The 27,812-nt window shown below is 34.5% G+C and overlaps 1 protein-coding gene across 1 annotated transcript in view; it reads right to left on the bottom strand.

Moving 5' to 3' along the window:
• MRPL13 (mitochondrial ribosomal protein L13) overlaps window positions 1-27,812 on the bottom strand; it is a 46,786-nt gene that overhangs the window by 6,371 nt on the left and 12,603 nt on the right. Inside the window, exons 3-6 of the mRNA XM_045805728.2 lie at window positions 25,553-25,646; window positions 19,316-19,376; window positions 12,798-12,884; window positions 7,075-7,196 (exon numbers count right to left, since the gene is read on the bottom strand). Coding sequence (XP_045661684.1) covers window positions 7,075-7,196; window positions 12,798-12,884; window positions 19,316-19,376; window positions 25,553-25,646 — 364 coding nt within the window. The remainder of the gene's footprint in view (window positions 1-7,074; window positions 7,197-12,797; window positions 12,885-19,315; window positions 19,377-25,552; window positions 25,647-27,812) is intronic.

Here is a 27,812-nt window from a genome sequence, read left to right as displayed (position 1 = left end):
TTATCACCTTTAAGTCATGAGCTCTATTGGCTCGGAATGATTTGGTTTGGTTGCTCAAGTAGAGATTGTTTTTAATTTTAACAACCAGTCCTAATCTGTTCATCCAAAAGAACAGTAAAGTTTAGAATGTCTAATTTGAGCAAAATTCAGCACTGGAAATACTGAGGTCTACAGTTTTTGCCAATGCTGAGCTGGTTGAAAAATGGGAAAATTGGAATGTAACCCTGCTCCTGAAGTCCAGCTAATAACTTCTGTCTGTGAAGAGCAGCAAATTAAGTTAAATATTGTAGGAAAATGCCATATGACCAGACTAGCATAAAATTATGGAAAATCTTGAGGATGTCTAGATCCCAATTCCTTACGGGTTTTGAAAAGGTAAAAATCCTTCTTCACGGTCTTCAAATAAATTAAGCCTCGGATGTGAAGCACTTTTATAAAAGAGGCATAGGTAAAAATATTGTTTTCTGGGTATTAATTTAAATACAACTGAAAATCTGTAGATTTTTAGAGTTCACAGATTTCACAGAGGGCATGTGTAACTTTAAATCATTGCTCTCTTCTAGAGCTACAGACTAGACTACACAGGATGCTCCCCATGGCCCTTGGCCAGGGCTAATGTCCACGTACCTGTGTTCCTGTACCTGTGTTCCTTTTACAGCTGGGGAGGCATCACCCAGAAAACACTCTAACCCGAATCCTGCTCGGCAAAGACAATTCAGGGCCAATCATGACTGTCCTGGTATCTCCCCACTTCCATCCTTGCCACTCTCTTCTTCGCAGGCACACTTCTAATAGCACACTCTGTAGAGGGCATTAACCGCCGGGGACGTGGGTTTTCATTATAAACGTCTCTTTTCAAGATGTACTGATGCTGAACTTTCCACACTTAGTTTCTATACAAAGGTGAGGTTTTTGCTTAAAACAAAGCATTACGGACTTAATGAGTGAGAAATACAAAGATCTATTTCTTTTTTGGTACTGTTTCGTCACTCTGTGGACTATGCAAAGCAACTCAGGTTGAGATTTTCCACATACCTTGTTTTTCCTAAGAAAAGCCCTCCTACAGAATTTTGTAAAAATGAAAATAAAAAAAGTTTAAAGTGATCCAAGTTTTATTTTTACACTAATGAAAAGTTTCCATTACAGTGATAGCATTATAATTTCTATGATTACTGTGGTTTTGTAATGTGTTGGCAAAACTACAATGATTATGGAAATAATTATTGACAGCATTAAAATAAGTTGACCCTTTGAAAACTACAATCCAGGCAAATGAATTGTGAAGAAAAAAATAGCACTAATGCTTTTTCTTTGTTTCTTTGACAAACAAATTCTCAGTGCATACCCTCCAATCACCACTTGCACATGGCAACCACACATTTATTTTGTACCATCAAGAAACAAAATATAACTTCCGAACATATTCTAACACAATCTATGTATGCATGAGCTCTAAAAAATATTAATACACCCAGTACATCCACAAATTTAAGAAGTGAGGTTTATAGGCCATACTTCTTATATAAGAAAATGACTTTCAGTTATTAAACAAAGTTCAGTTTTCTGATAAATATCAGTTTCTTTCCTTCTTGTCTAATATTGTTTTAAAAATGACTATACAACTAGCATAAGAAAATCTGCATGAACTGAAATCAGGCCTGAGAGAACATAACTTGTGTAAATGATTTAAAATAATTTAAATGAAATCCCAACAATGGAGCTTTTAATTAAGATTAAAACAATTCTGTGCAAGACCTACTGGGTTCAAAGCTTAGTTGTGACTATTGTTACTGTTTGTTGCTCAAAAGCTTAAGTCTCCACTAGAAAAGCTAATAAGCTGCCATTTGGCTGAAAACTAATCATAGTTCCAATTCAAAAATGTACATTTCTATATTATGAACATATTTTAAATTTTATTACTAGGGAAACAAAAACCAAAGCAAGCTATTTTTGTGTCTATTGATTTAGGTACAATCCAGGTACATCTGTTTCAGTCAAGTCTCTGAACATTCACCATCAGAACTATCTTGACTAAATTCCAATTACTACATTCCAAAGGAAGATTATATTGTTGGCTTAGCTATTTTGGGTGGAACGAGAGCATATTTTAAGCAGCGTCCTTCTCCAAAAGGAGAAAAAAATTTTTTCTCATGAAAGCAAATCTACCAGTAATGAGAAATCCCATTTTCAATGGATTGCACTGCATAGTGTGTTACATATTTTAAGTTTTACTCTAATGTCTACAAGATTTAATACTAGAACTTTATGAAATGGCAAACAACTAAAATGGCAAGTTCATTAAAGTGGTCACTAGTCACAGAGGGCTACTGAAACTTAATTAAAATTATTTAACATAAAAGTTCAGTTCCTCAGTCACACTAGCCACAGTGGAAGTACTCAAGACCCACATGTGGCCAGGAGCTCCTGTATTAGATAGCTCAGATATAGAGTTTTTTTCATCATGTGGGAAGTTCTATTAGACAGCCCTGAACCAAAAGATCATCTATTTCTCAGACAATAAGCTTTTGGTTAATCCAAAAATGCCTATTTTTTACTGGTTCTATGCGTTCCATGGTAATAAAAACTGGACTTGATGTCAGCTCTAATGTGCAGCAAGAATAAAACGCTGATTGATTTTGTTAAATAACTAGTACACCTGTATCATGAGATATCCTTCAATTGTAATGTGTAAGTATATATCCACATTATTATCTGGGAACATCAATTCACACAAGTTGAACGGCTACTTATAAGGAAAGATCATACTTTAATAAAGCATAAAGGAAAGGCTGGTGCCTTAGTGCATATTCCTGTCAGAGGGAAATCTGGAATGAAAAGAAAGGGCAGGGAAACATATCTCCAGAGTAGTAACTAAAAAAATGCATCAAGTTACTCTAAGTTTCTCTAAAAGTCTCCTTAAAAATAATTAAAGAAAAGCCCTTCCTAATTCCATTAATATAATAAAGGCACTCAGTCATCTTCTAATTTGTTTTAAATGAGCCAGGAATCAGTTTAATGAGCAGTTTAATCAGTACTCTTCATTCATGATATACAACTCCAAATGCATAATCTGTTTAGTCACATATTTGATTAAACAGCACCTTTGGTATTTCTAGTTAAAAAAAAAAGAAGTACCATATATCCCTCTTGGTTAGGGATATAGATTCATTTATAATGGTGTTTCTATAAAAAATCAGATTCTTACACTTCCAGAACTTCATATAGCATGGTAACCTACCAAAACCCAAAGACTACTTAAAATACTTTTTTAGGATATAACTTTTGAAAGCAAACTATTTGAAAACTACACATGACTTAAGTATACTTACATAAGATGCTACAAGAGGCACTCAGGCAGAGTGGTTAGGACCATGACCCAGGACCATGACCTTGGGCTTGAATCCCTAATCCACCACTTAACAATTGTGTGATCTTAGTCAAATTATTTTCTTTCTGTGACTACATTTCCTTTTTTACGAAAAAATGGGGATAAAAAATACAAGACATAGGCACACAACGCAAACACAAAGAAACAGTGGAAGCTAACACACCAAAATGTTAACTATGGTGAGATTATTTACTTCCTTAAGTTTGTACCTCATTCATAGTTTCTACAATGAACATTTAACACTTTGTTTAGAAAGATTTATTTTTTATTTTAGCAAGAGAGAGCGCAAGCAGGGGTAGGGGGCAAAGGGAGAGGGAAAATCTCAAGTAGAGTCCCTGCGGAGCACAGGGCCCGATGTGGGGCTCAATCTCATGACCTTGAGATCATGACCTAAGCGGAAATCAAGAGTCGGACACCTAATCGACTGAGCCACCCAGGCGCCCCAAACATTTAATACATTTTATTTATTATTTATTTTTTAAAAGATTTTATCTATTTATTTGAGAAAGACAGCACAAGCAGGGGAAGGGGCAAAGGGAGAGGGAAAAGCAGGCTCCCTGCAGAGCAGGGTGCTGGATGCGAGGCTCGATCCCCGGACCCTGAGATCATGACCTGATCCAACGGCAGACGCCCAACTGACTGAGCCACCCAGGCTTTTTTTTTTTTTTTTTTAACTCCCATTTAATATGTTTTAACTCCCTAAAAGTGAAAGTGTTTAATTGCATGCTTGAGTTTAAAGTCTATATTATGTGAATTGTTAGCAAATTAAAGATTCCACGGTGGTAAATTAAAGCTAGTAAATGTTTTTCAGAGATTAGAGATTAATTTCAATTTGTTGCAAATTGAACATCTGTTTAAAAGAATTTCAAAAAATGTTTACATCTTCCTAGAAAAATGTTCTGTATATGTGGGTTCAGTTGTAAAGATAAATATAAGTTCTATGCAGTTTAAGTAGGAAAAGGCACATTGAATATGTCTGGAATAAATCACCATGTAAGTCTCCAAGAATATGTTAAATTAAAATTATTTTTCCAAAAGTATAAAATTTATCTAAGTACAAAAGTCTCATCTCTCAGACACCAAGGGGGGGGGGGAGAACTGTAAAGATCACACCATATAAAACAGACTGTAAAACCTTTTATTTTCAGAAACTACTGATTTATCTAAATAAACCACTATATAATCTACATGAAAAAAATGAATTTAAAAAGAATTAAAATAGACTCTTGGGTTTTGACAAGAAGGCTAACTATTAAATAGGCATCTAAGGAGGGCAAAAGAAGAGAGACAATCACCCCACACTAAACTCAGTTGTTAGAATCAGATCACATCACATAATGTATAGTTTCTGGTCATCATCAAGCAATGAAAACCAGAACCTAAGGAGTGATGGAAAATGTCCTTTATGTTAGAGAAAAATACTATCATGAGGATGTATCATGATAACTAGCTGGAATTAATATCAGATACCACATAATCAGTTATTTCAATTTTTCACATAGAGTTTGTTAATCACTCATTTACTATCAACTGAAAATTGATAACTCAGATGACACAGTGAACAGAAACAAAGGTAATAAAGTGTTTTTAAAGCTAGTCAATTTCATTGATTCCAGCATGAAGAACAAGTATTAAATTGGAGCATTTTACTACCTTCACTTCATATCTTTTAGAGATTCTTCCCTAACGTCATTTATAAAAGCTGATATATGGATATTTACTTTCTTCATTTATTCATTCAAGAAATAGTTGCTGAATGCTTATTAATGTGCCAGATGCTATACTCAGGCAAATAAGACAACACGGAGTTCCCTCATGGAATCTAGTCAGAGAAAGACATTAAACAAAAAAATCACACAGATACTTAATTATGTTAGAATAAATGCAGTGAATGAAAAGGAAAGTGTACAATAAGACCCTATAAAGGGGGCTTAACCCAGTTCACAGATTATAGGAAGGACTTCTGGAGGAAGTTACATTTAAATGCTTCACCATCTGTATATCCTAGACATCTATCCAAATGTCTAGCACATAGTACAAACTCAATAAAAGTTTGTGCAGCTGAATTAAATAGTGGTTTTAATGGATTTTCTCCAATGTGCATCTCAGTGCCTATGACAGTGGCTTGTATAGAAGAGGCAGCTAAAATGTATTTGTTAAAAAAATAAATTAATGAGGCAGTTTGCTTCTGTGGAAAGAACACAGGCTTTGGAATCAGTCAGGTTCAAATGCAGGCTATATTACAAACCAGATGACCCTTGCCTTACTCTTCAAAATAGGAATAACAGATCTATCTCAGAGGCCTGTGGAGAGAATTAAACACAATACATGAAAACTCCCTAGCACAGTGTTGGGCAATTGAAAAGTATCCAATAAATAGTCACTATAATAAATGGTCACTAGTAATTATATTATTTTGTTCATCTGCAGATTTAGTAAAGGAGAACCTTGATACAGGTCAGTGAAGTCAAAAAGATTCAAACAGAATACCCTACAGACTTCTATGTGGAAAGAATCTGAAGATTATATACATGCAATAATGAGAGAGTCAAGGATTAGAATGCTGGACATACAGACAAGCCTGAGAAGGCTTATATTTTCAGAAACCTATGTGGCCAAAGAGCCAATAAAGAGATATGAATTTCCAGAGCACAGAGGGTAGCATTTGTGGGAAGAGGAGCTGTCTTGTCTAGATCCAGCAAAAGGATGTGTGGTTCTCCTTTAGATCTACTGTATGAATTCTGTAAATGTTCCCGAGTCCCCATTCGATGAAGTACTGTTCTATGTGCTGAGGATGCAGTGAGAACAAGATGTAGCCCTTGCACCCGACAAGCTAAATGTGGTAATGACACAGTTACACAGCGGGTGCTATGGCGGAAGATGGCTGTGCACTAAGTCTGGTCTTGATGTTTATGCAAGGCTTCTTAAAGGTGGTGGTATTTGAACTAAGGTCTAAAGAATGAGTTAGAGTTATTTCAGAGCATGGGGGAGCCATGTGTTGTTTTAGGCAAAGTAACCACAAAACAAAGACAAGGAAGAATTAAATTGTGTAAAAAGGTGACAATATTAAACAGGCTGCTATTGTTAGACCAGTGAAGTGGGGACAACTTAAGCTTCAGAGACAGAGCAGAGCCAGGTCACGGAGATGGTGGTAGGCCAGATAAGCAAACCTGGGAGATAGTATGTCAACACTTAGCAGCTTTCTGGACCTCAGACAGAGGAAATTGTGTAGAGGATAGCAAAAAGTGTTTGTTATTTTGTTTTTCTATTTGGATTAAGACTATTAATTATCCAGAATTGATGACTTCTCATTAGATGATACTCTCAAGCTTAGTGAAGCAATCTGGAAAATGGAGAATCACTCTGTTTTAGGTAATGACTATCTATTTATCATTCCAAGTAATGTCATCCCAAACAAAGTATCTGACCACTATAGACACCTATGAACACCCTTCCACATACACAGCAAGGTTTTAAGACTTAGAGATTTTTTGGTTCTTATACCAACATCTAGAATTTATTTGCAGGTGGAAGATGGAAAGAGTATCCAACGGAGAAAAAAAAAGTTCACTCTTCACACCCTCAAGGATCTTGTCATTTGATAAAGGAAACAGGGGATACTAAACTGAGCTTAAAAAAACAGAAAACAGGAAAAAAAAAAAAGACAGGAAAGAGAAAAGACTTACGGAGACCACACTCTTGGGAAAGCCTCTATTTCTTCCTGCGTATATTCATCTAGACGTCTGGGTACTTTTCGTGGTTGAGGAAGCTCTTCCACTAAATTCTTACGAATATCTTCTGGTATGTCCTAGGTTAAATAAAATTTAGGTTTAGTTTTCTTAAAATATGTCCCTTACTAATAAATTAGTAATACTTAGTAAATATTAAAAAATAACAAACAAAAGAATATTTATACAATGAGGTAAACAATATAATTTTTACAAATCCATGAAAATCCTGGAAGTATATTAATGATAAAAGTAATCTCGTTATAGTATTATACCTTATATTTTAATCTTGACAAACATATTTCTCATGATAAATCAGACATCTTCAATTCTGAGGACTATCGAGTCAGTAAGCTCTATCTATTTTTTCTAAACTGTTTAATTTATCCCCGGCCTTTCAACTGCAGAAAGGCACCACTGCCTTGGCTGATTCTCATGATTTTTCATATGACTGAGTGGATGTACCGGGTCTATGGCTTCCAGAGACACAACCTTTCAATTCATACTCCATGTTGTTGCCAGAAAAAAACTGGAAAATGAAAACCTGCTGGATCTTTGAGGCATTTAGCCAACAAACATTAACTGAACTCCTTCTATGAACCAGAAATTGTGCTAGGTGCTCAGAATATAAAAGGAAATAAAAAGATGATGGACTCTAAAGGCCTATAAGTTTAAAAATGTCACTTCTCAAACCAGTGTCCTCACTCCTAGGCCACCTCTGCGACATCACCTCTTCACACACACCCGTCCACGGCGTCTGAGTTATCAGCCTCCTTGCCTTTCATGCATTGTTCCACACTGAAAACCTGGTGTCTTTATTAATGGTATTCCCTCTGCCCATAAGGATTTTCCCCTGGTTAATATATTCAAATATTCTGAAAAATGAAGGGAAAAGTAAAATGCAAAAAAAAAAAAAGTCTGAATTTGGGTAATGAAGAGCAAACTAAAGACTAAAGCCTGTATTTGAGAGATATTTTAAAAGAACAGAAATTGAACAAAGTAAAGGAAATGAAAAAAGTGAAGAGCTTGAGTAACCAAGAGAATTTACATTTATACTTGCTCATGATACAGATATAGGGAAAGGGAATTGTCTTGTGAGTCTGGATTGTAAGTTAATTTTGGAGACTCTACTGAAATAATGGTTGGATATCAATATGAAAGTATCCTCTGAGTATTTCTACAGGGATAGTAGATATATTTCCCTCTTTTCATAACAGTATGTTCCTTACCATTAAAAAAAAGTTATTACAGAGTAAATTACAATTCTCTGAAAAGAGCATATCATAATTGGTAATCAAATATCTGGGAAAGGACACGGGATCAAAACAATCATTGTTTTCTATTCAATGTCTTAAGAATCAAAATATAATTTTAAAATAGCTTTAAAGAATCAGAGCTCTACGGCATGATAAACTTGTTCTAAAATCTAATATGACAAGATTTTAATATTTTAAAAAACTTAGGTTGGCTTTTTAAAATTATGGTTTGTATAGGGTGAGTCACTGCCAATATATACAAAATAAAAAAAAAATACTACTGACAATGTGTTTCTTCACTGAGAAGCATTTTAAAAATATTTAACATCCCTTCCCTGATGTATTCAAATCTGTTAAGTTTAATTACACAGCACTGGAACAAGGAGAGGATGCCTGGACATATAAATATTAAGTTGCTCTAATTTTTTACTTCCTGAAAAAGTCTACTTGCCAGTTTGGTATTTGTAAAAGTTTATGAATATTTCACACTCCTTTGGGAAGCCATTAAAAAAAAAGTCCCTCTATCATTCACAAAGACAATTTTAAAAGTTGCCAAGTGCTTACACAGCAGAGGGTGTGGAACATAGTGGGTTAGTAAATGTTTGCCGAATTGAAGAGAATTCTGACTGAAATGAGCTTCCAAATTTTCCCCACTATTAGAGCAATTTACTGAAAGAATGGATTAAAACACTGCAAAATGAGGAATGAAAGTTGTTGATTAGGCATTACGCATGAAACCAGGAAGAGGGGAAGCACCTCCTTTAATCTGCCCACAGAGAAGTAACCCAAACACGCTAACTGAAATGTGTTCACAGAGACTTAAGAGATCTAATCATTCCCTCTGCACAGAGGGAATTATTAACCTAAATGGGGGGAATAAGGAAAAGAATGAGTGGAATAAACAGGGGGCAGGTGATCAGTTATTACTTTTATCAATTTCCAAAGAAATTTCAAATCTACAGAAAAATTGTGAGAATACAGTGAACACTCCTCTTTCACCTAAATTCACCAACTGTCAAAATAGGTCATGTTTGCTTTCCTTCTTTTCACCTATATACAAACACACATACACAAACTTTCATTTTGGCTGAACCATTTGAGAGTAATCTGTAAACATTTCATCCCTAGGTATTTCAGTGTGTATCTCCTAAATATAAGGATTGTCTCCTATGTCACCACATTACAAATTCATGCTTAGGAAAATTTCCCAAACTGATAAAATATTGTCTTATATATCTTTTTTCAGTCTAAGATCCAGTCAAGGGTCACATGTTACATTTAGTTATTATGCTGTTACTATGTTGTTTTGCATACATAATAAGTTCTACAGTCTAGTCTCTTTAACACAAAGCCTTGCCCTGCTTTTTGTCATTCATGAAATTAACAGTTTTGAAGAGTCCAGGACAGTTATGTGGTAGAATGCCCCTTTATTTGGATTTATAGGATTGTTTCTTCTTTAAAGTCAGGTTGAACATTTTTGATGGGATGCAATATATAGTTTATGTTGGGTCTTCAGTGCTTTATTCATAGCAGGAGGCACGTGATGCCAGTGTGTCCCATACTAATGATGTTTGATCTCTTGGTTATGTTGGTGTCCACAAGATGTCTTTAACATTAAAAAGTATCTTTTCTTCTTTCAAATAGTAAGTACTCTGTGACATGATGTTTTAAAATTGTGTATCTTGTTCTACGATAATCTTTTACCCAGTGACTATAGAATATGCTGATAATGGTGACTTTTCTAAAATTTTTAGATGACATTCTTCTCTAAGGAAAAGCTTTTCCTTCTCCAGAAAGGAAAGGGAAATTATAACAAGTTAAAAATAATTTTTGGACTATCATCATGGGCTCACAGATTTTTGTCTTCTACTTAACGTAATTCATTATTATTACCATTCATTTTGAGGCTCATGCAGTTCCGTATTTGGTCAGTGGACACCAATTCAACATGCCTCCCGTGTTCTCTTACATTTCTCTATCCATTTTTGAGCACTGCCTTACTTCCTGTTACTTATTATTTTACCAGTATGAACAATGCAGAAATAATAATTATGTGCACGTGTATACTCCATAGTAACTTTGTTCTTTCTATGCTCCAGATCTAGAATAAACCATTTCTCCAATGAGAACCAGGTTCCTTTTAATAAGGAATAGCACTTAGAAAACAAGATCTGGGCACTAGTTGTGCTTATTTCTACTAGTGCTGTCATATAATTTTTATTTGTTTTTTTAAAAGATTTTATTTATTGGGGTGCCTGGGTGGCTCAGTCATTAAGCGTCTGCCTTCGGCTCACAGCGTGATCCCGGCATTCTGGGATCAAGCCCCACATCAGGCTCCTCCGCTGGGAGCTTGCTTCTTCCTCTCTCACTCCCCCTGCTTGTGTTCCCTCTCTTGGGGGCTGTCTCTCTCTGTCAAATAAATAAATAAAATCTTAAAAAGATTTTATTTATTTATTTTGAGAGAGGGAAAGAGAGAGAGCGAGCAGGGGGAGGGCAGAAGGAGAGGGAGAGAATTCTAAACAGACTCCAAGTTGAGCACGCAGCCAAAGGTGGGGCTCGATCTCACAACCCTGAGATCATGACCTGAGCTGAAATCAAGGCTCAACCGACTAAGCCACCCAGGGCACCCCCTGAATGAAAATTTAACATAGGAAAGTTAAGGTAAAAAAATAATCTAAAAGGCATTCTCCAAAAACCTTATTCTCTTCCCTATTCCTTCCATCTGTTTGTGCCCGTGCTTCCATAAGTAGCCAACTTCCTCTTCTCATTTATTCTCCCTGAGTTTCTTTATGCAAAAAGAAGCACATATAGTATGTATTTGTGTGTAAACATATATACATATACATGCATACAGAAGGTAGTATGCTCTCTGTATTTTCTCACCTTACTTTAATAAACTTACCAATATGTCTTAGAAAAAATCATCAATTCACAAGAATATTTGGCATTCTCTTTTTATAATTACACAGTACTCAACTGAATGGATATAATATAGTTTATCTAATTACCTATGAATAAACTCTTATTTCTATTATATTATTATAAATAATGTGGAAACAATAATCTTGTGCATCTTCAGAGTAAACAGATTGCTGGACCGAGCATGAATCTCCTTATGTACGTATTGTATTATATACAATGTTACCAAATTCTCAGATTCCTTATGGGTTGCACCATTTTGTACTCCTACCAGCAATCTATGAGTGTCTACTTCCCTATGGCCTGGACAGCAAAATGTGCTATGAAGCTTTTGAATATTTGACAATCAATTTTTGGGGAAATGGGCCCATTAATTTTATAGTCTGAAATTACTTAAGTAATTTGCTGTTCAACTGAACTACCATGAATACTTACAACATCCACATTCAAACATGACTGCCTTATAACTAAGATTATCTATCTATATATACACATTTGTGTGTGTCTTTTAGAAATTACAGATCCTAAAAAAAAATGGGACAGTACAATCAGAACTAGAAGTTTTAATACTGTGATTTCATGAAGGTCATTTATTCTTAGATGATGACATAACTTCCATACTTGTTACCTCAGAAGTAAAGTGAACGGAAAATTACCTTTGCAAAGCAAAGGTAATACATTAACCGTTTTGATAAAAGCATGAATAATTTACTCATGCATTAGGCTAACTAAATAGAGCACACAGGGGCTTAAATAGTTGATATAACTTGGTGTTCTGGAATTATTCCTACATTATTCCTTTAGTAAGAACTATAAGGACAACAGTCCCAACCACAGTATGATAGTAACTGGCACTTACTGTGTCAGGTCTGTTCTAAGCCCTCTACAAATGTCACCACATTTAACCCTTACCACAATCTCTACAAATGTTACCACATTTAACCCTTACCACAGTCTCTACAAATGTTACCTCATTTAACCCTTACCACAATCTCTACAAATGTTACATCATTTAACCCTTACCACAATCTCATTTAATTACTTCCATTTTACAGATGAGAAACATACATAATAAGTAACCACCCATGGCCATAAAGTCAGTAAATGGTGGAGCATGAATTCTAATCCAGACAGTCTGATTCCTGAGCCTGGACTCAACTATTTAATTATAGAACCTCTACTGTTTCGTTATATTATACTAAAGAGAAAAACTAAGGACTTAAAATAGTTTAATAGTAATACATAAAACTATTTTTAAGTCCTTTTTTAGCTGAGTAAATTCTGAGTTAGGAACAAGTATTCTAAAATTAAATCAAGGAAAATAATTAGCAATCAAAACTAAGTTATTAATCCACGATCATACAAGGTTTGCTACTAGTCACATAAAATGTAAAGGAAATTCGTGCTTTTTATAGCTGATGAAATTAGCAATGAATACCCTCAATTTAAGAGGGGCTCTGGCCATGTTCCTTGTTGCAGCATCATTACCAACGATCACTGACTTACCTCATCCGGGAAAAGATGCAATCTCTGCATCATAGTTCTTCTGTGAAGGTTTTTTGGCAGCATGCCATAAATAGCTAGTTTCACAATCTGAAAAACAGATATATGTAGGACTCAACCAGAAAAATCTGATTTGGCATTTAAGAAGGCAATCACATTTAGAGATAGTGACAAAAACAAGTGGGCTAAGACACAGCAGAAATGAAAGGAAAGAAATTAGGACCAATTTAGGTATGTGGCAGCAACAGCAAAGGAATTGTCATTGTTTTGTGCATTACTACTATTTTCTTTAGGCTCTATTTGGTTTAATTTAGTTTTGAAGAAAAGGACAATAGGAAGAGATTACAAATAATCTACATATGTGCTGATATTAGCTAGAATAAGAAGAAATTCTCTAAGCTTGTACAAGAACCTATGGCTCAAATAATCGGTCACGTACTGAATAGCGCAGAACCCAGGGAGGCCTTAAATCCTCTTTCCTCCAGGTAGATCAGGAGGTTTCAAATTCATAAAGTAAGCGTGACTATACAGTTTTGAGAATGACTCCGTAGGTCACAAATCTACAGCAATGGTAACAGTTAACATTCACTGGAAACTTACTGTGTGTATAGTGGTCAGCGACATCATATTTGTTGTCTTGTTTATGATGCTGAGTCTCATTTCACACATGAGAAAACAAATTTAGTGAGGTTAAAGAACCAATTTCATAAATCTAATAAGTGGTGGTGCTGGAATTCAAACCAGAACAGACACATAGTACACGCAATCACACCTATAATGTGTTTCTCTCCGTAACTTCTCAAGAAGACAAAAAGTCCCATCTCTCTACCATATGCAATCCCAAGATGGCAAACTAACCTTGCCGTGATTTACTTTTTCCTTTTTAAGATTATCCTCTTTGTTGGTCTGAACGTGATTTGATATATCCTTTGCCAAGAGAATGTCACACAGTGTCACCCTGTGTTCCATGATCTCCTGGGGGCCTGCTGGTACTTAGTATATACAAATAGACTGTGAGGTCTCCATAAAGCTGCTGATAGGGACATGTGGAGGGCTGCATCAATTTTTACCATCTGTACACATAATCCAAGAATACGACTTGACATATATTAAAGTTAAACACATTAAAACCATATATATTAGAACAGTGTTGCATTATAAGAGGATTTCCTATTTCTTTAATTTTCTCATCAAATCAGACTACAAAACCTTACTATATACAAAAGCTAATGGCATCCCATATATATTTTCCAGTTTAGTGCTATTAATACTCTATGTCCTGGAGATTTTAATAGAGATTTCTATTGTGAAAAGAAATTAAGGATTAAAAATTCAGTTAGTCACACAAGCCACATTTCAAGTGGCCAATTGCCACAGGTGGCTAGTGGCTATCACGTTTGACGGTGCAGACATAGAACATCATGACAGAAATTTCTATTGGACAGCACTGATCTAGATACTCGTCTTCAACATTTTTAATTTGTAAAAGTCTTAAGTAGAAACTGACATTGTTTAGACTACTGAGCATCTTTTCTGGATAAGCTAGTCATTATATCCTCTGAATATCCCAATAGCAATTCTATTGTTGTGGTAGGGTTATATGGCATTTAGGGTTCATGTTCTTAAAATAATGTTGTAGTCACTTGAATTAACAAGTTGGTTTTTTAAAACTTGCCCTATTAAAAAATGCAAACATAACAGTCAAATCAGAGAAAGCTAGGAACTGTAAAAAGGTTTTAAGTCAACAGGGTAGAGAAAAAGGCAAAAATACAAACAATATACACCCCAAATAATAGAACACAACGTGTGCATGCAATCAAGCAATTATAGCTCAAGTAATTATAGGCTTAAGCATAAGTTCCAAGGAATTCAGAAAGAGAGACAGAATAAAGCGAGGTTAATAAATATTAAAGAACTTCTGCATCTGTAAACCAGGGCATGTACCATTTGTTTCACACAAAATAACTTTATTAACTATGGTGGGGGGGAATATAAGAAAAGAACCATGTGAGGAAAAAATATAAGGACGAAGAGGTGGGGCATCTGGTTGCCTAGTCAGAAATGCATTTAACTCTTGATCTTGGGGTTGTGAGTTCAGGCCCCACATTGGGTGTAGAGAGTATTTAAATAAAATAAAAACTTAAAAAAAGAAAAGAAAAAAGAAGGACAAAGAAGCTATTAATGAAACTAAAATATATAATAGAGGGATAAGGAAAGGCTGAATCAACATATTTATTTGAGTTTACAAATAATGATCTGTGTAATTATAAAACTATTTTGAAATATTTAATAACTTACTAATAACAATTTAAATGTATTAATGTATTTTACAAAGAATATTCCAGGACTGTACTAATAATCAGAACGATGCATTATGAAACAAGTTCTCTTACAAGCCCATACACCAAGTACTGATTAGCAGATTATGTGCTGGCAGAAGACCTACTGTTCCAGACAAACACTTAAGTATTTGATTTGGAAGTAAAATAACTGACCTCTTCCTTAACAAGCCATTCTTTTTCAAAATACAAAGTCAAAATTAAGAATTAAAAAAAGAATCACATTATTTAAATGAGGTAATAATTCAATTGGATTTAATTTTGAATTATTTTCTAGGCCTTCATTAAACATTCTGTAATACATTTTAGTATTTGTTTATAAAACATAACTTGAAACAATTTCTACAAATGTTATCTACTGCCAAATTCTTATAAAAAAGTTGGGACTATACTGCCTCCTAGTGTATAGTGAGTATGCCTGAATAACATAGAAATTTAAAATTTTAAAATACTTATCAAATATTGAAACTACAATTTGTTGTTACAACTTTTTAATACCATTTGATGCAATCCATCTAAATAGTCAAATGGGATATTTTATTTGACCTGTAATAGTCTAAAAACTTGGGGGGTTTTTGTTTTGTTTTGTTTTTAAAGATTTTATTTATTTGACAGAGAGAGACAGCCAGCAAGAGAGGGAACACAAGCAGGGGGAGTGGGAGAGGAAGAAACAGGCTCCCAGTGGAGGAGCCTGATGCGGGGCTCGATCCCAGAACGCAGGGATCACGCCCTGAGCCAAAGGCAGACGCTTCACGACTGCGCCACTCAGGCGCCCCTAAAAACATGTTTTGAAACAGAACGTTAAATATTTCTTAAGCAACCTCTGAGCATATTTTTGTAAAACACCTATACATGATAAGATGTAAAAATAAATAGGAAAGCATGGAACTTCCAAATTTATGTTAGGTCTTACTTTAATAAAATATGTCCCTTCCTTCACCTCCAAGAAAGTTTTAGGTAGTATTACACCAAAAACAAATGATTGTATCCTGACAATGGATAGCTATTTTTATTCATCATTGTAGGGAAATAAAAAAGAATGTCTTCACAGCATAACACTTTGTTCATTTATGAATGTATTTAGGTATTAAGCTAAAATAGTTCCTAATGGGGAAAATGTTATCTATTCTATGAGTATAGCTCAAAGACTGAGTTATAAAGAATTAAGGAAGGAAAAATAAAATTGTGAAATGGCAACAGGAGACTGTTTTTAGCAATACTGACAGCTAACATTTAGATTAGAAACTTCTAATACATAGCTCAAATGATAAATATTAATGAAATTAATAATATTGTTTAAAAAATCTCTTCTAAAGCATGGAAGCAAGTAGAGGCCAGAAGTAGGAGAAAGTAGTACAAAAAAGAGTCCTAAGGCTGGCATTTGCCCAGAGGGCATCACCTTATTGCAGGGCTTAGATTTCAAAGGACTACCCCTTTTTTTGGTCAGGAAGTAGGATCAAAGACTTCCCCATAAACCTAGATTTTCAATAGAAGTCAATATCCAGGGTATAGAGTGGGGAAATTAAAAAATAAAAATCTTTCCTGATAGGAAACATAGAACTATGAGCCTGACTGCACAAGCCCTCAAGGCCCCAGATTCACCCTTTTTAAAATGGAGATCAAAACCCAGAAGTCTATAAAGTATAGCTTAAAGAGGTCTTAGGTTGGTACAGCCCCATGCACCTGTCAGAAGCTAGGCCAACTTTTTTTTTTTTTTTTTTTTTAATTTCAGAGAAATAGAGAGAGAGCATGTGTCGGGGGGGAAGGCAGAGGGAGAGAGAATCTCAAGCAGACTCTCACTGAAGGCAAAGCCTGACATGGGGCTCGATCTCAAAACTCTGAGATCACAAAAATGAATGGAAACCAAGAGTCAGGCACTTAACTGACTAAGCCACCCAGGTGTCCCCGCTAAGCAAATTTTTATGAAGAAATCCACTTTGAAGATATAGGTCTCAAAGGGGCGCCTGGGTGGCACAGCGGTTAAGCGTCTGTCTTCGGCTCAGGGCGTGATCCCAGCGTTCTGGGATCGAGTCCCACATCAGGCTCTTCCGCTATGAGCCTGCTACTTCCTCTCCCACTCCCCCTGCTTGTGTTCCCTCTCTCGCTGGCTGTCTCTCTCTCTGTCAAATAAATAAATAAAATCTTAAAAAAAAAAAAGATATAGGTCTCAAAGAACTCTCAGTGATGAAGTTTCAAGGTACATGAGCTTATCAAGTATCCTGAGCAGAAACAATGTATTACAGATCCACAAAGATCACAAATATTAGAATCAGATATAAACACTAAGAATTATGTTTACTATGCTTAGAAAATATAAGAAGGAACCAAAGTATGCCAAAGAAACAGAAAAACTATCAAAACTGACGAGCAAACTTGAAAAAAAGACAAATAGTAAATCTTCAAGAAAAAAATATAATAATTCAAAGTAGGAACTCAATAAAAGGATTGATCAGATGAGATATAGGTAAAAAGATAGAGAACTAGAACATAGACATAAAGAAATTATTGACAATGCAGTACAGATGGGGAGACATAAAATTTGAAAGAGAGCTAATGAATCATGTACAATGAAATGAGACAATCTACTGTTAAGTATAATCAGATTTTCAATGGAAAAGAACAGATAAAAGATAAAGGGTTTCAGAGGGGAGGGGAGTGGGGGGATGGGCTGGCCCGGTGGTGGGTATTAAGGAGGGCACGTATTGCATGGAGCACTGGGTGTTATACGCAAACATGAATCATGGAACACAACATCAAAAACTAACGATGTACTGTATGGTGACTAACATAATTTAAAAAAAAAAAAATAAAGGGACCAATATTTAAAAGACATGAGAGCTGTCAAATTTTCAGAACTGAAGATACCAGTCCTCAAGCAAAACAAGACTTGAACAGAAACAGGAAAACCAAAGGAAAGATCTCAAAACTATCCAAAAAGAAGACAAAATACATACAAAGAAACTAGTTAAACTGACATGTAACTTATCAATAGCAGTAACAGAAGCTATAATCTGTTTGAACAATAGCTCCAAACAGGTGACAGGGAAAAATAGTTATCTTAGAATCACATTACTGAATAAGCAAAACTAACTTCCAGGAAAGAAGGCAAAGATACAGTTTCAGACAAAAATGCGTTTACTATTAAAAGAATGTTATGATAGGAATGTCAAAAGAAGTATTTCTAGAAGGAAATTAATCCCAAAGGAAGGCTGTTATGTGAAAGGATTTATAAGCAAAGAGATTCATAAAAAATCAGTAACTATGTAAAACAGTAACAAGAATAACAAGAATGCTGAAATCCAAAGGGTTTTAAAAATTGTTGAATAGAGAAAGAATCGTGAGGGAAAGTAGGTATTAAAAATCTTCTAACGACCTTGATTTGATCTGGAGGAAAGTAAAGATATAGATTAATCTTAATAATAATAAATAAACTCAATCCAAAAAAGGCAAGAAAGAAAGAGAGGAAAAAATAAAATAAAATCTAGTTCAATTTAAATGTAAAGTAAAATGGCATATCAGGCAAACACTAGCAAAAGAAGGCTGATACAGCTTATTAAAATATAAAAAAAAAATACACCTGGAGTTAAAAAGCATTATTGGAGATACAAAGGGCCAGTACATACGCTGATTAATTCTTAGGAATAGTATAATTCCAAACTTAAATTCATCTAACACTAAATCTTCAAAACATACAAAGCAAAACCTGATAGAACTACAGGGAAAAAATAAACCCACAATTGAGACTGTAACATAACTCTTTCAGGTAATCAATAAATCAAATGAACAAAAAAAGGTTAAGACTTTTGATTGGAACAACATACTTTGCATATCTGATATAATGGATATATAAACATACATAGATACAAACAATGCTCTCTCTCCGAGATGTTTTCAAATGAACATTATCATATTCTAGGTAATCAGGCTGGTATCAAGCAATTAAAAAGAAAAGCAACAAAACTGTTTGGCTACATGCAAAACATAGTATGAATACTAATTAGAAAATATATAGAATTGAATAATAATGGGTTAATACTTATTAAAACTTGTGAGATACAGTTAAAGTACAGAATTTATAGCCTTGCATGCTAGCTACATTAGAAGAGAAGCAGGACTGGAAAAACAGTTTCTGAACCAGTCTTTCCACAGATGATAAATAATAAAAAAATACAATAAACTTACTGCTACTGGATCCTTCTGGTGAAGTTGAGCAGCTGTTACTTGTTTAAATCCACCTGGATAGCTGTGAAAAGAAGCAAAGACATTAACTGGGAGTAGGCTATGATATAGTATTCTTGAAATGAATATTGTTTTATAATATGAAAACTATTTTTTATGAAATTATTCTTGTTTTGGGAAACTATGCTGTTCATTAGTGTCTTAAAAAATTAAGTAGTAATCTATGCTATTTGAAATGCTGTTCTTTTTAAGTGGTCAACTATCATTATTTCACAGAAGTTCCACATCTTGGAAAATTCTTGGCATAATTATCTTTCTAGGGAATTAAAATTTTCATTCATTCATTCATTCATTCATTCACTCATTCATTCATTATGGGGTAGTTTATCATGCTTGAATTAAGAAAGAAAAAGCAGTGAGCCCATATGCTTCACATTTCCTGCCAAGTCAGAATATCTGTAAAACCTAGGGTCAAGTTTGGGGAAAACAGTGATAGACCACTTTGGTTCTAAGGTCCAGTTCATACTCTGAACAGGGAATGATCCTGTTTCCTATTAACAGTTGGTAAAAGACCACTAAGAGTTATACACTGGTCCTAATTAATAAAATATTTCACTGAATTCATATAAAAATATATATAAAATGGATAAATTAGAGGTTAAAAACTATATATACATACATACACACACACATATATACATATATATATATATTTGGGATAGTATTGGTGGCAGCTTAGTAATTTGGATATCCCATATCCCAGTTTAGAATCTAGGTTTACCAGTGGCTACTGTATCATATTAGTTAACTCATTTTACCTTTTTATATAAGAGTTTATTCACATAAGAAAATGATACTATCTGCTCCATCTACCTCTCAAGATTTTTACAAGAGTAAAATGAGAAAATGTTTGTGAAAGTGCTTAAGAAATTTAAAACAAAAACAATATGCAGATGTAAGGTTTCATTATGCTGAACGGATAAATAAAGCCTAAATGATTTCTGAGGAAGGGGAAAAGAAAACATAAACTCAGTGCACTCTGCAAAAGAAGTTAAAGATTACCTAAATATGATTCCTTTCATAAGTTTCTTTCAAAAAGACTTGAAAACATTTGAAAGAACCACATTTCAGGAACAAAATTTAAGAAAGCAGATTTAGAAGTTTGCCGAGAAAGATGGGTAATTTTCAAAGTGATACTCTTGCATTTGTTTCAAGGAATTTCAGTTTCAGAAAAAGAAATACCTGTCTAGACTTCAATTCCTGTATTCATTCTCTCCATGGAAAAAAGTACTTGACAACTTCTATGCTAAAGATCACCTTTCTGTTTTTAACACTGGGATGCCAAATTCTAAAGCACAATACCATTTACATTTTCTTTCAGGAGATTCTGGAGAGAGAGCATAAAATTCCGAGTAGACGAATGACCTGAATAATGTAATACTCAGTTGATTTTTACTGGTGAAAAAGTAATTACACTTTTTCCTCCAGGGATAGCCTGAATGGAAGAGAAGAAACTGTTTTAAATATTAGTCAAATTTTCTTCAATTCAAATTAATTCAATACATACTGAATGCCTATTGTGCTTGCTGGGTGCTGGGGAAATACAACAAATATGAAAGTACCTTGTCCACAGAAAAAATGACTAAGTCAATTCTATTGAGGTATCTAACAGTAGGCTGTATTTCTAACTCATACCAACACACGTTAGACAACTGGACAGTTAGATGTCAAAGTTCAAGGTTCACACATACACATCTCGCTTGACCTCCAAAACCATGAGAAGAGAATGTTTATGAAATATTTAGATGAGAAAAGATTTTCTGAGACTGGAAAACATAGAAGAAAATACAAGGGAAAAAGGAGATTTAATTATATAAAAGTTAAATATCCATACAACAAAGAACATCATAAAAAAATTCGTGTAAAGTAAACTAATAGTGAATTAATATTCTTAATAGATAAAATGTGTAGAGAAAGTGCTAAGGAAAGCGTTGATATCTTATTATAATGTAAATGTAAACAATCAGATGCCCATCAAAGTAGCAGAATCTTATTATGAAATCATTTTTAATGACAGTACTGTGTCAGCAGTTTTACAACAGGCATTCTTATGCACTCCTAGTGCAATATTCAAGTCATGTTTGGAAATACCTCTTACAAGACCTATTATCATCCCTTTGATCTTGAAATTCATTACACTTCTAGTTTTATTTTAGATTACCCTACATATTGAGAAAGCCTAATGGATAAAGATGTTTTTCAGCTCTTTATGAAACTAAAAATTTTAATTTTAAAAAATACAACAATCATTATATATGCTGTATTGTGTACTCCTACACAGTGACTAACAATGATATTTATAAAACAGCTTTCTGGGAATTTTATATAAAGTGAAAAAGGATATAAACTTGTATATGTATTAAAATGTTTAGTCCACAGGATGAAAAATGATTTTTAGTTCTTTCTTTAAATTTTTCTGCATTTTCTAAACTTATCATATATTAACATTTTTACAATTAGAGTTAAATTTTGACTACATAATGTAACAGTGTTATGGGCATACTAAGAGTGGTACCTCCAGTGAAGTGAAGTAACAAAGTGAAGAGTCACTTTGTTACTGAGAAACAAATGAAAAGTGACGAACCCTATGGGGGATGAGGAAACTGGGAAGGCCTTCCAGAAGAGGTGACATCTGAGTCAGGTTTTAATGGATAAATAGGACTGTTTAATGGAGAATAACACATGCAAAGGCAGAGGCAAGAAATAGCAATATGTTGGCTAGAAGGAAGGATTCTGAAGCAGTCGTGGTAATTGGGTACTGATAATTTACAACAGTTTAGATTTTCATCCACAGATGAGAGAGCTTCACTGAAGAGGACACCACCAGAAGAGGGTACATTACACCAACCGCTCACTACTGGCAGTGCTAGCATTTTCCTTCACTTACAGTATTACTACAGATATTATTGCTACAGTAATTACTATAGCATTCTGTGTCAATACTTCCCCGGTATGCTTTTATCACATTATGTTATCCTGACTTTTCGTGTTTCCTTCCTCCATTATCTGTAAATTTTATAGAACTTGGTTTATCTGTGGAGACTTCCTAATAGTAGAAATTACTAAAGCTGGATGTGAATTTATTTCAGTTATGTTAAATAGCAATTTCACAATAAGTTTAAGAAGAATGGACAAAGGATGGCTAATGGAAGCAAAAAAGTTATTCCCAGCATTTAAGAGCTACTTAGGCAAGAGATGAAGCAGATAAAGTCTGCTTGTCTAAGATGAAGGTGAAATTGGAAATAAAATAATAATTTTAATCAAGAATGAAAAGTCAACATTTCTTTTTTTTTTTTTAATATTTATTTATTTTAGAGAGACAGAGTGTAAGTGGGGGAGCAGTGGAAGGAGAGAGAGAGAGAATCTCAAGTAGGCTCCCCATTGAGCATGCAGCCCTATGCACGGGGCTTGATTCCAGGACCCTGAGATCATGACCTGAGCTGAAATCAAGAGTCAGCCGCTTGGGGCGCCTGGGTGGCTCAGTCATTAAGCGTTTGCCTTCAGCTCTGGTCATGATCCTAGGGTCCTGGGATTGAGCCCCACCATCAGGCTCCCTGCTCAGCGGGAAGCCTGCTTCTCCCTCTCCCACTCCCCTGCTTGTGTTCCCTCTCGTGCTTTCTCTCTGTCAAATAAATAAAATCCTTGAAAAAAAAAAAAAGAGTCAGCCGCTTAACTGACTGAGCCACCCAGGCACCCCTGAAAGGTCAACATTTCTAACCATATCTTGCATGATAGTACAGAAGGTACACTTAATTAAATTTATATATGACCTGAAGCAGGGGGTTAACTAACATATTACATGACACACAATCAAGATCTCAAAAGATTTTAAAAGGCTGGAGATAATATTTAACTTAAGGTATTGCAGTTGGGTTAAAATGCAACTAAAACATACAAGAAGGAAGATACATGGTTGAACAGCAGCATGTTTAAGAAAGACTTGGGAGTTTTAGCTGATCATGAACTCAGTATACTACCCAGTGATATGGTCTTAAAGAAAAGTTTTGTTGCAATAGAGGATTGCAACTGAAAGATGGAGGACTCCCATGATACTAGGAAACCATCAGAACATAGCTGGTTGAGTATATTTAGTTAAGAAAGACACTGACAAGAAATGACTGTATCTACATAGTGACTAAGATATAAAAGTGATAGCTGAAGGGAAGCCATATGAAGAACTCTGAAGGAACTATAGATGTTTAACCTGGAAAAGACAAATCAATGGGCTCTTACTGATCCCTGTCTCAAAATTATTTGAAGAATGTCCTGTGGAAGAGATATACTATTTTATACTGTCCAAAGAGAACTAAGACCAGTATGAAAGCTAGAGAAAAAACAGATTATGATTCAATAGCATACAGCTCTTTCTAAAATTTAAACCATTTTAAAGGTGTATGAATGGGCTGCCTTACAGGCCACGAGATGGCTATGATTCAAACATTGAGAGAGAGACCTGGATCTTGAAACGTATGTTGTGGGGATTTTAGGTATCTTCCAAACTTGGGATTTTATTCACCATTCCTTAAACATCTCATGTATTTTCAGATATTCAAGATGGTTCAGGAAATAGCAGTAATATGAATTATAATAAACAGAAAGAAAATATTGAGAAGATTGACTAAAAAATGAGAATAATCTAAATTAGAGAGGTTATGTGAAAAGCTTCTAGGAAAAACAAATACTGTCAGTAATAACTAGTATTTGGTATAGTTCTAGGGTTTTTTTGATTGAGTAAATTATATATGTAGCATATGCAAAATTAGTATTTTCTTAAATGCCAACTTTTGAAAATAGCTTTTTAACTGAGATCTATAGTACTCTTTTTTTTAAGGGATGGGTTTGTTTGTTTGTTTATTTATTTATTTATTTATTTTTAATAATCTCTACACCCAATATGGAGCTCACACACTCATAACCCTGAGATGAAGAGTCATATGCTCTTCCCACTGAGCCAGCCAGGAACCCCTAGTAAGACCAATAGTATTTTTAAAGTAATATATTTCAACTATTTATCTTCCTTGACAATGTTATTATTATTATTATTATTATTATTATTATTATTATTATTATTTTGAGTATAGTTGACACATGATGTACATTAGTTTCAGGTATACAACTTAGTGATTCAACAACTCTGTATGTTATGCTATGCTCACCGCAAGTGTAGCTACCCTCTGTTACCATACAATGCTATTATAATACCACTGACTGTATTCCCATTCTGTACCTTTTATCCCTGTGACTTCACCATTCCATAACTGGAAACCTGTATCTCCCACTCCCTTTCACCCATTCTGCCCATCCCCTATACTCTCATCCCCTCTGGCAACCATCAATTTGCTCTCTGTTTTTATAGCTCTGATTCTGCATTTTGTTCATTCATTGGTTTTTTAGATTCCACATATAAGTGAAATCACATGGTATTTGTCTTTCTCTGACTCTTAACATTATACATTCATGTTGTTGCAAATGGCAAGACTGCATCCTTTTTTTGTGGCTAATATTCCAGTGCCTGTGCACATGTGTATATCATTACCCATTCACTTATCAATGGACACTTGCACTGTTTTTCTATCTTGCCTATTATTTTTTTTTTTAAGATTTTATTTATTTATTTGACAGAGACAGAGACAGCCGGCGAGAGAGGGAACACAAGCAGGGGGAGTGGGAAAGGAAGAAGCAGGCTCATAGCGGAGGAGCTGATGTAGGGCTCGATCCCATAACGCCGGGATCACGCCCCGAGCCGAAGGCAGACGCTTAACCGCTGTGCCACCCAGGCGCCCCTGTTTTTCTATCTTGCCTATTATAAATAATGCTGCAATACACATAGCAGTACACATATCTTTACAAATTAGTGTTTTCATTTTCTTTGGGTAAATACCTAGTAATGGAACTACTGGATCATATGGTAGTTCTATTTTTCATTTTTTGAGGAACCTCCATACTGTTTTCCACAGTGGCTGCACCAGTTTGCAATCCTACCATAGTGCATGAAGGTTCCTTTTTCTCCACATCCTCACCAATATTTGTTATTTATTGTCATTTTGATTCTGGCCATGCTAACCAGTATGAAGTAGTATCTCATTGTGGTTTTGATTGGCATTTCCCTGATGGTTAGTGATGCTAAGCATCTTTCCACATGTCTATTCACATGTCTGTTGGACAATGGCTTTATCTTACCCAGTATGTGAGGAGTATACTTTCTGTTCCCATTTATTTCCAGAAAATGCAATGTGCCTTGTGTTCATTATGACAACATGATCCCCACAGTCACCTAGATTAGAAAGAACAAAGAAAAAAAGATTTTAGATGAAAGCCATAACTTAAAGCAAAAATGATCTTGGTTATTTATAAAGCTTTTCAAAGTCTAAACAACACATTAAAAAATATAAAGCAAGTCCTAGTGCAACACCAAAGTCCTTGAACAGGATTTTGCTGTTCTGTTCCTCTTTTACATAACATCTAAGTATAGAAAGAGTTGGCCAGACATTTGGAAAAATCTCAACGCTGGAAGGTAAAAGAGAATATAATAAAGATGCCAATAACAGCAATACCTCTTTGAAAGGCAAACTATTGTTATTCCTATTGTCTTTTCTCATTAATAATCACTCTTTGCTAAAATGTTTACATTAACATACCTTTAAATATCTAATACAAACTTTCCCTTAAAAATAGAAGACAAAATGAAAACAATATGCATATAGAAGTAAAAAGATATGTTTTACCAATAGGCAAATTGAAAACAAATGTAAAACATCACAACTGATTATTCTTCTCAAATTCAGAGAACAATACAGTACTATGATCTTATGCTTAACTACTAACCCAAGGCTTTTTCCACCCACATTTTAACTAGCTACATTTAAACTGCCACTCTCAACTATGACAACAGGCATATCTGATATGACAGATGACCTGAAAATTAAAATATATGTATTAGATTAATTTTCCAGTGAAAGTATTGCCCTAAATTTGGCTGTTCATCTAAAAAAAACAAAAACAAAAAAACGCTAAAAAGTCAACATGTAGTTTTCACAGACGTCACTATATATCACAAAATCAAATAATCAGAAACATTTTTTAAATGCCTATTTTACTACTAATAGGGAAACTTAAAAAGATTCTGAAAGCTAATTTATTAAAAAAAGACTGAAAACATAAGTATAAATAAATACCATATATGAAAACTAACGATTGTATTATACGAGTCTATGCCGAGTTTTGAATTTGAATGATAGCATTTCCAGAGAGAAGTACATAGTCTATGTGGAACAAGGGTAAAGGAAAGAGGATAACGCAGGCAGGTTTTCTTTACCCCAGAGAAAGGGAATCTAGGAATGTAAAGGAAAGACCCAGGAAGCTTGCTGTGAGTGGGTTGAAAAGATAGCTTATGTTTAGTGAATTGCCTAAAGTTCCTAAAAGTGACCCACAGTGGGCTACTAAGGCAATTGGGCAAATGAACCAGAAGAACAAATAAAGAGGGTAAGAAGAGAGCTACATCATTTCAGAGAATGCTGAAGTTACCTTAGTTTCAAGCAGACATTTACAGCTAAAGAAGCTAAGGCCTGCTAAGATTACGTGATCTGCCAAAGCTCACACGCCAAGTTATTTAACACCCTGTTCTAGCTCTTTCCATGACACTTGGGTGGAGGAAAAATGGAATCGTTAACTTTACAGGAAAGCTGAGTTCATTTTTAAAATGTCACTTAAGCCTTAAATATGCAAAAAGCACCCTGAGCTACTTCAAACAAAGCTACTCTCTTTTGTAGAGACCAAAAAGGGATCTTTCAAAGGACGTTAGAAAGAATACCACAGAGCAGATGAAAATCATGTTCTTTCATCTCTAAGGTATGAACATCTAACCTGGGAAAAGTTATTCTCCCTCAATAACTTATGCCAGATCGCTATTAAATATATTCTTAGAAGCACTTCTCTCACTCTAAATAGAACTAACCAGCAATTAAATATTGGGTTTTTTTATTGCATCACATATTAAAACAAAAGCCAATATCATTAAAGGCTGAAATCCTGAATACAGTACAATTATTTCTGTCTAAATTTCTTTAACTAAAAAATTATGCTTTATAATATGCACCAGATGTATATAAATTGGAACTCCATTGCCTGATGAAGAGATGTCCCAAGAGAAATTAATTCCTTTCAGATTAAAAAAAATTAGAGAAAGATTCAGTAAGTAATTTTTAGAACAGAAATTGTGAGTTTATTTGTAAAAATTCTCACTTTAGATGTGTAACCTTATTTGACTACTTTTTATAATATTCAGTGCTAAACTAAATAAATGAAATAAACAAATAAATAAATAAATAAATTAGATGCCACATAAATTCAGACAAAATCCATCAAAGTGGAAACTCAAAAGCTTCCAGTCAGGGATTGAAGGTCTCATGATGAGTTATACTCTCAGGGGTACTTCTCAGTC

Source organism: Ursus americanus, chromosome 9 (genome assembly GCF_024610735.1).
Source record: "Ursus americanus isolate L20-20 chromosome 9, mUrsAme1.1.p, whole genome shotgun sequence".
NCBI lineage: Eukaryota > Metazoa > Chordata > Mammalia > Carnivora > Ursidae > Ursus > Ursus americanus.
Note: the sequence above shows the minus strand (reverse complement) of the source record. Positions and strands in the feature narration are given on the sequence as shown.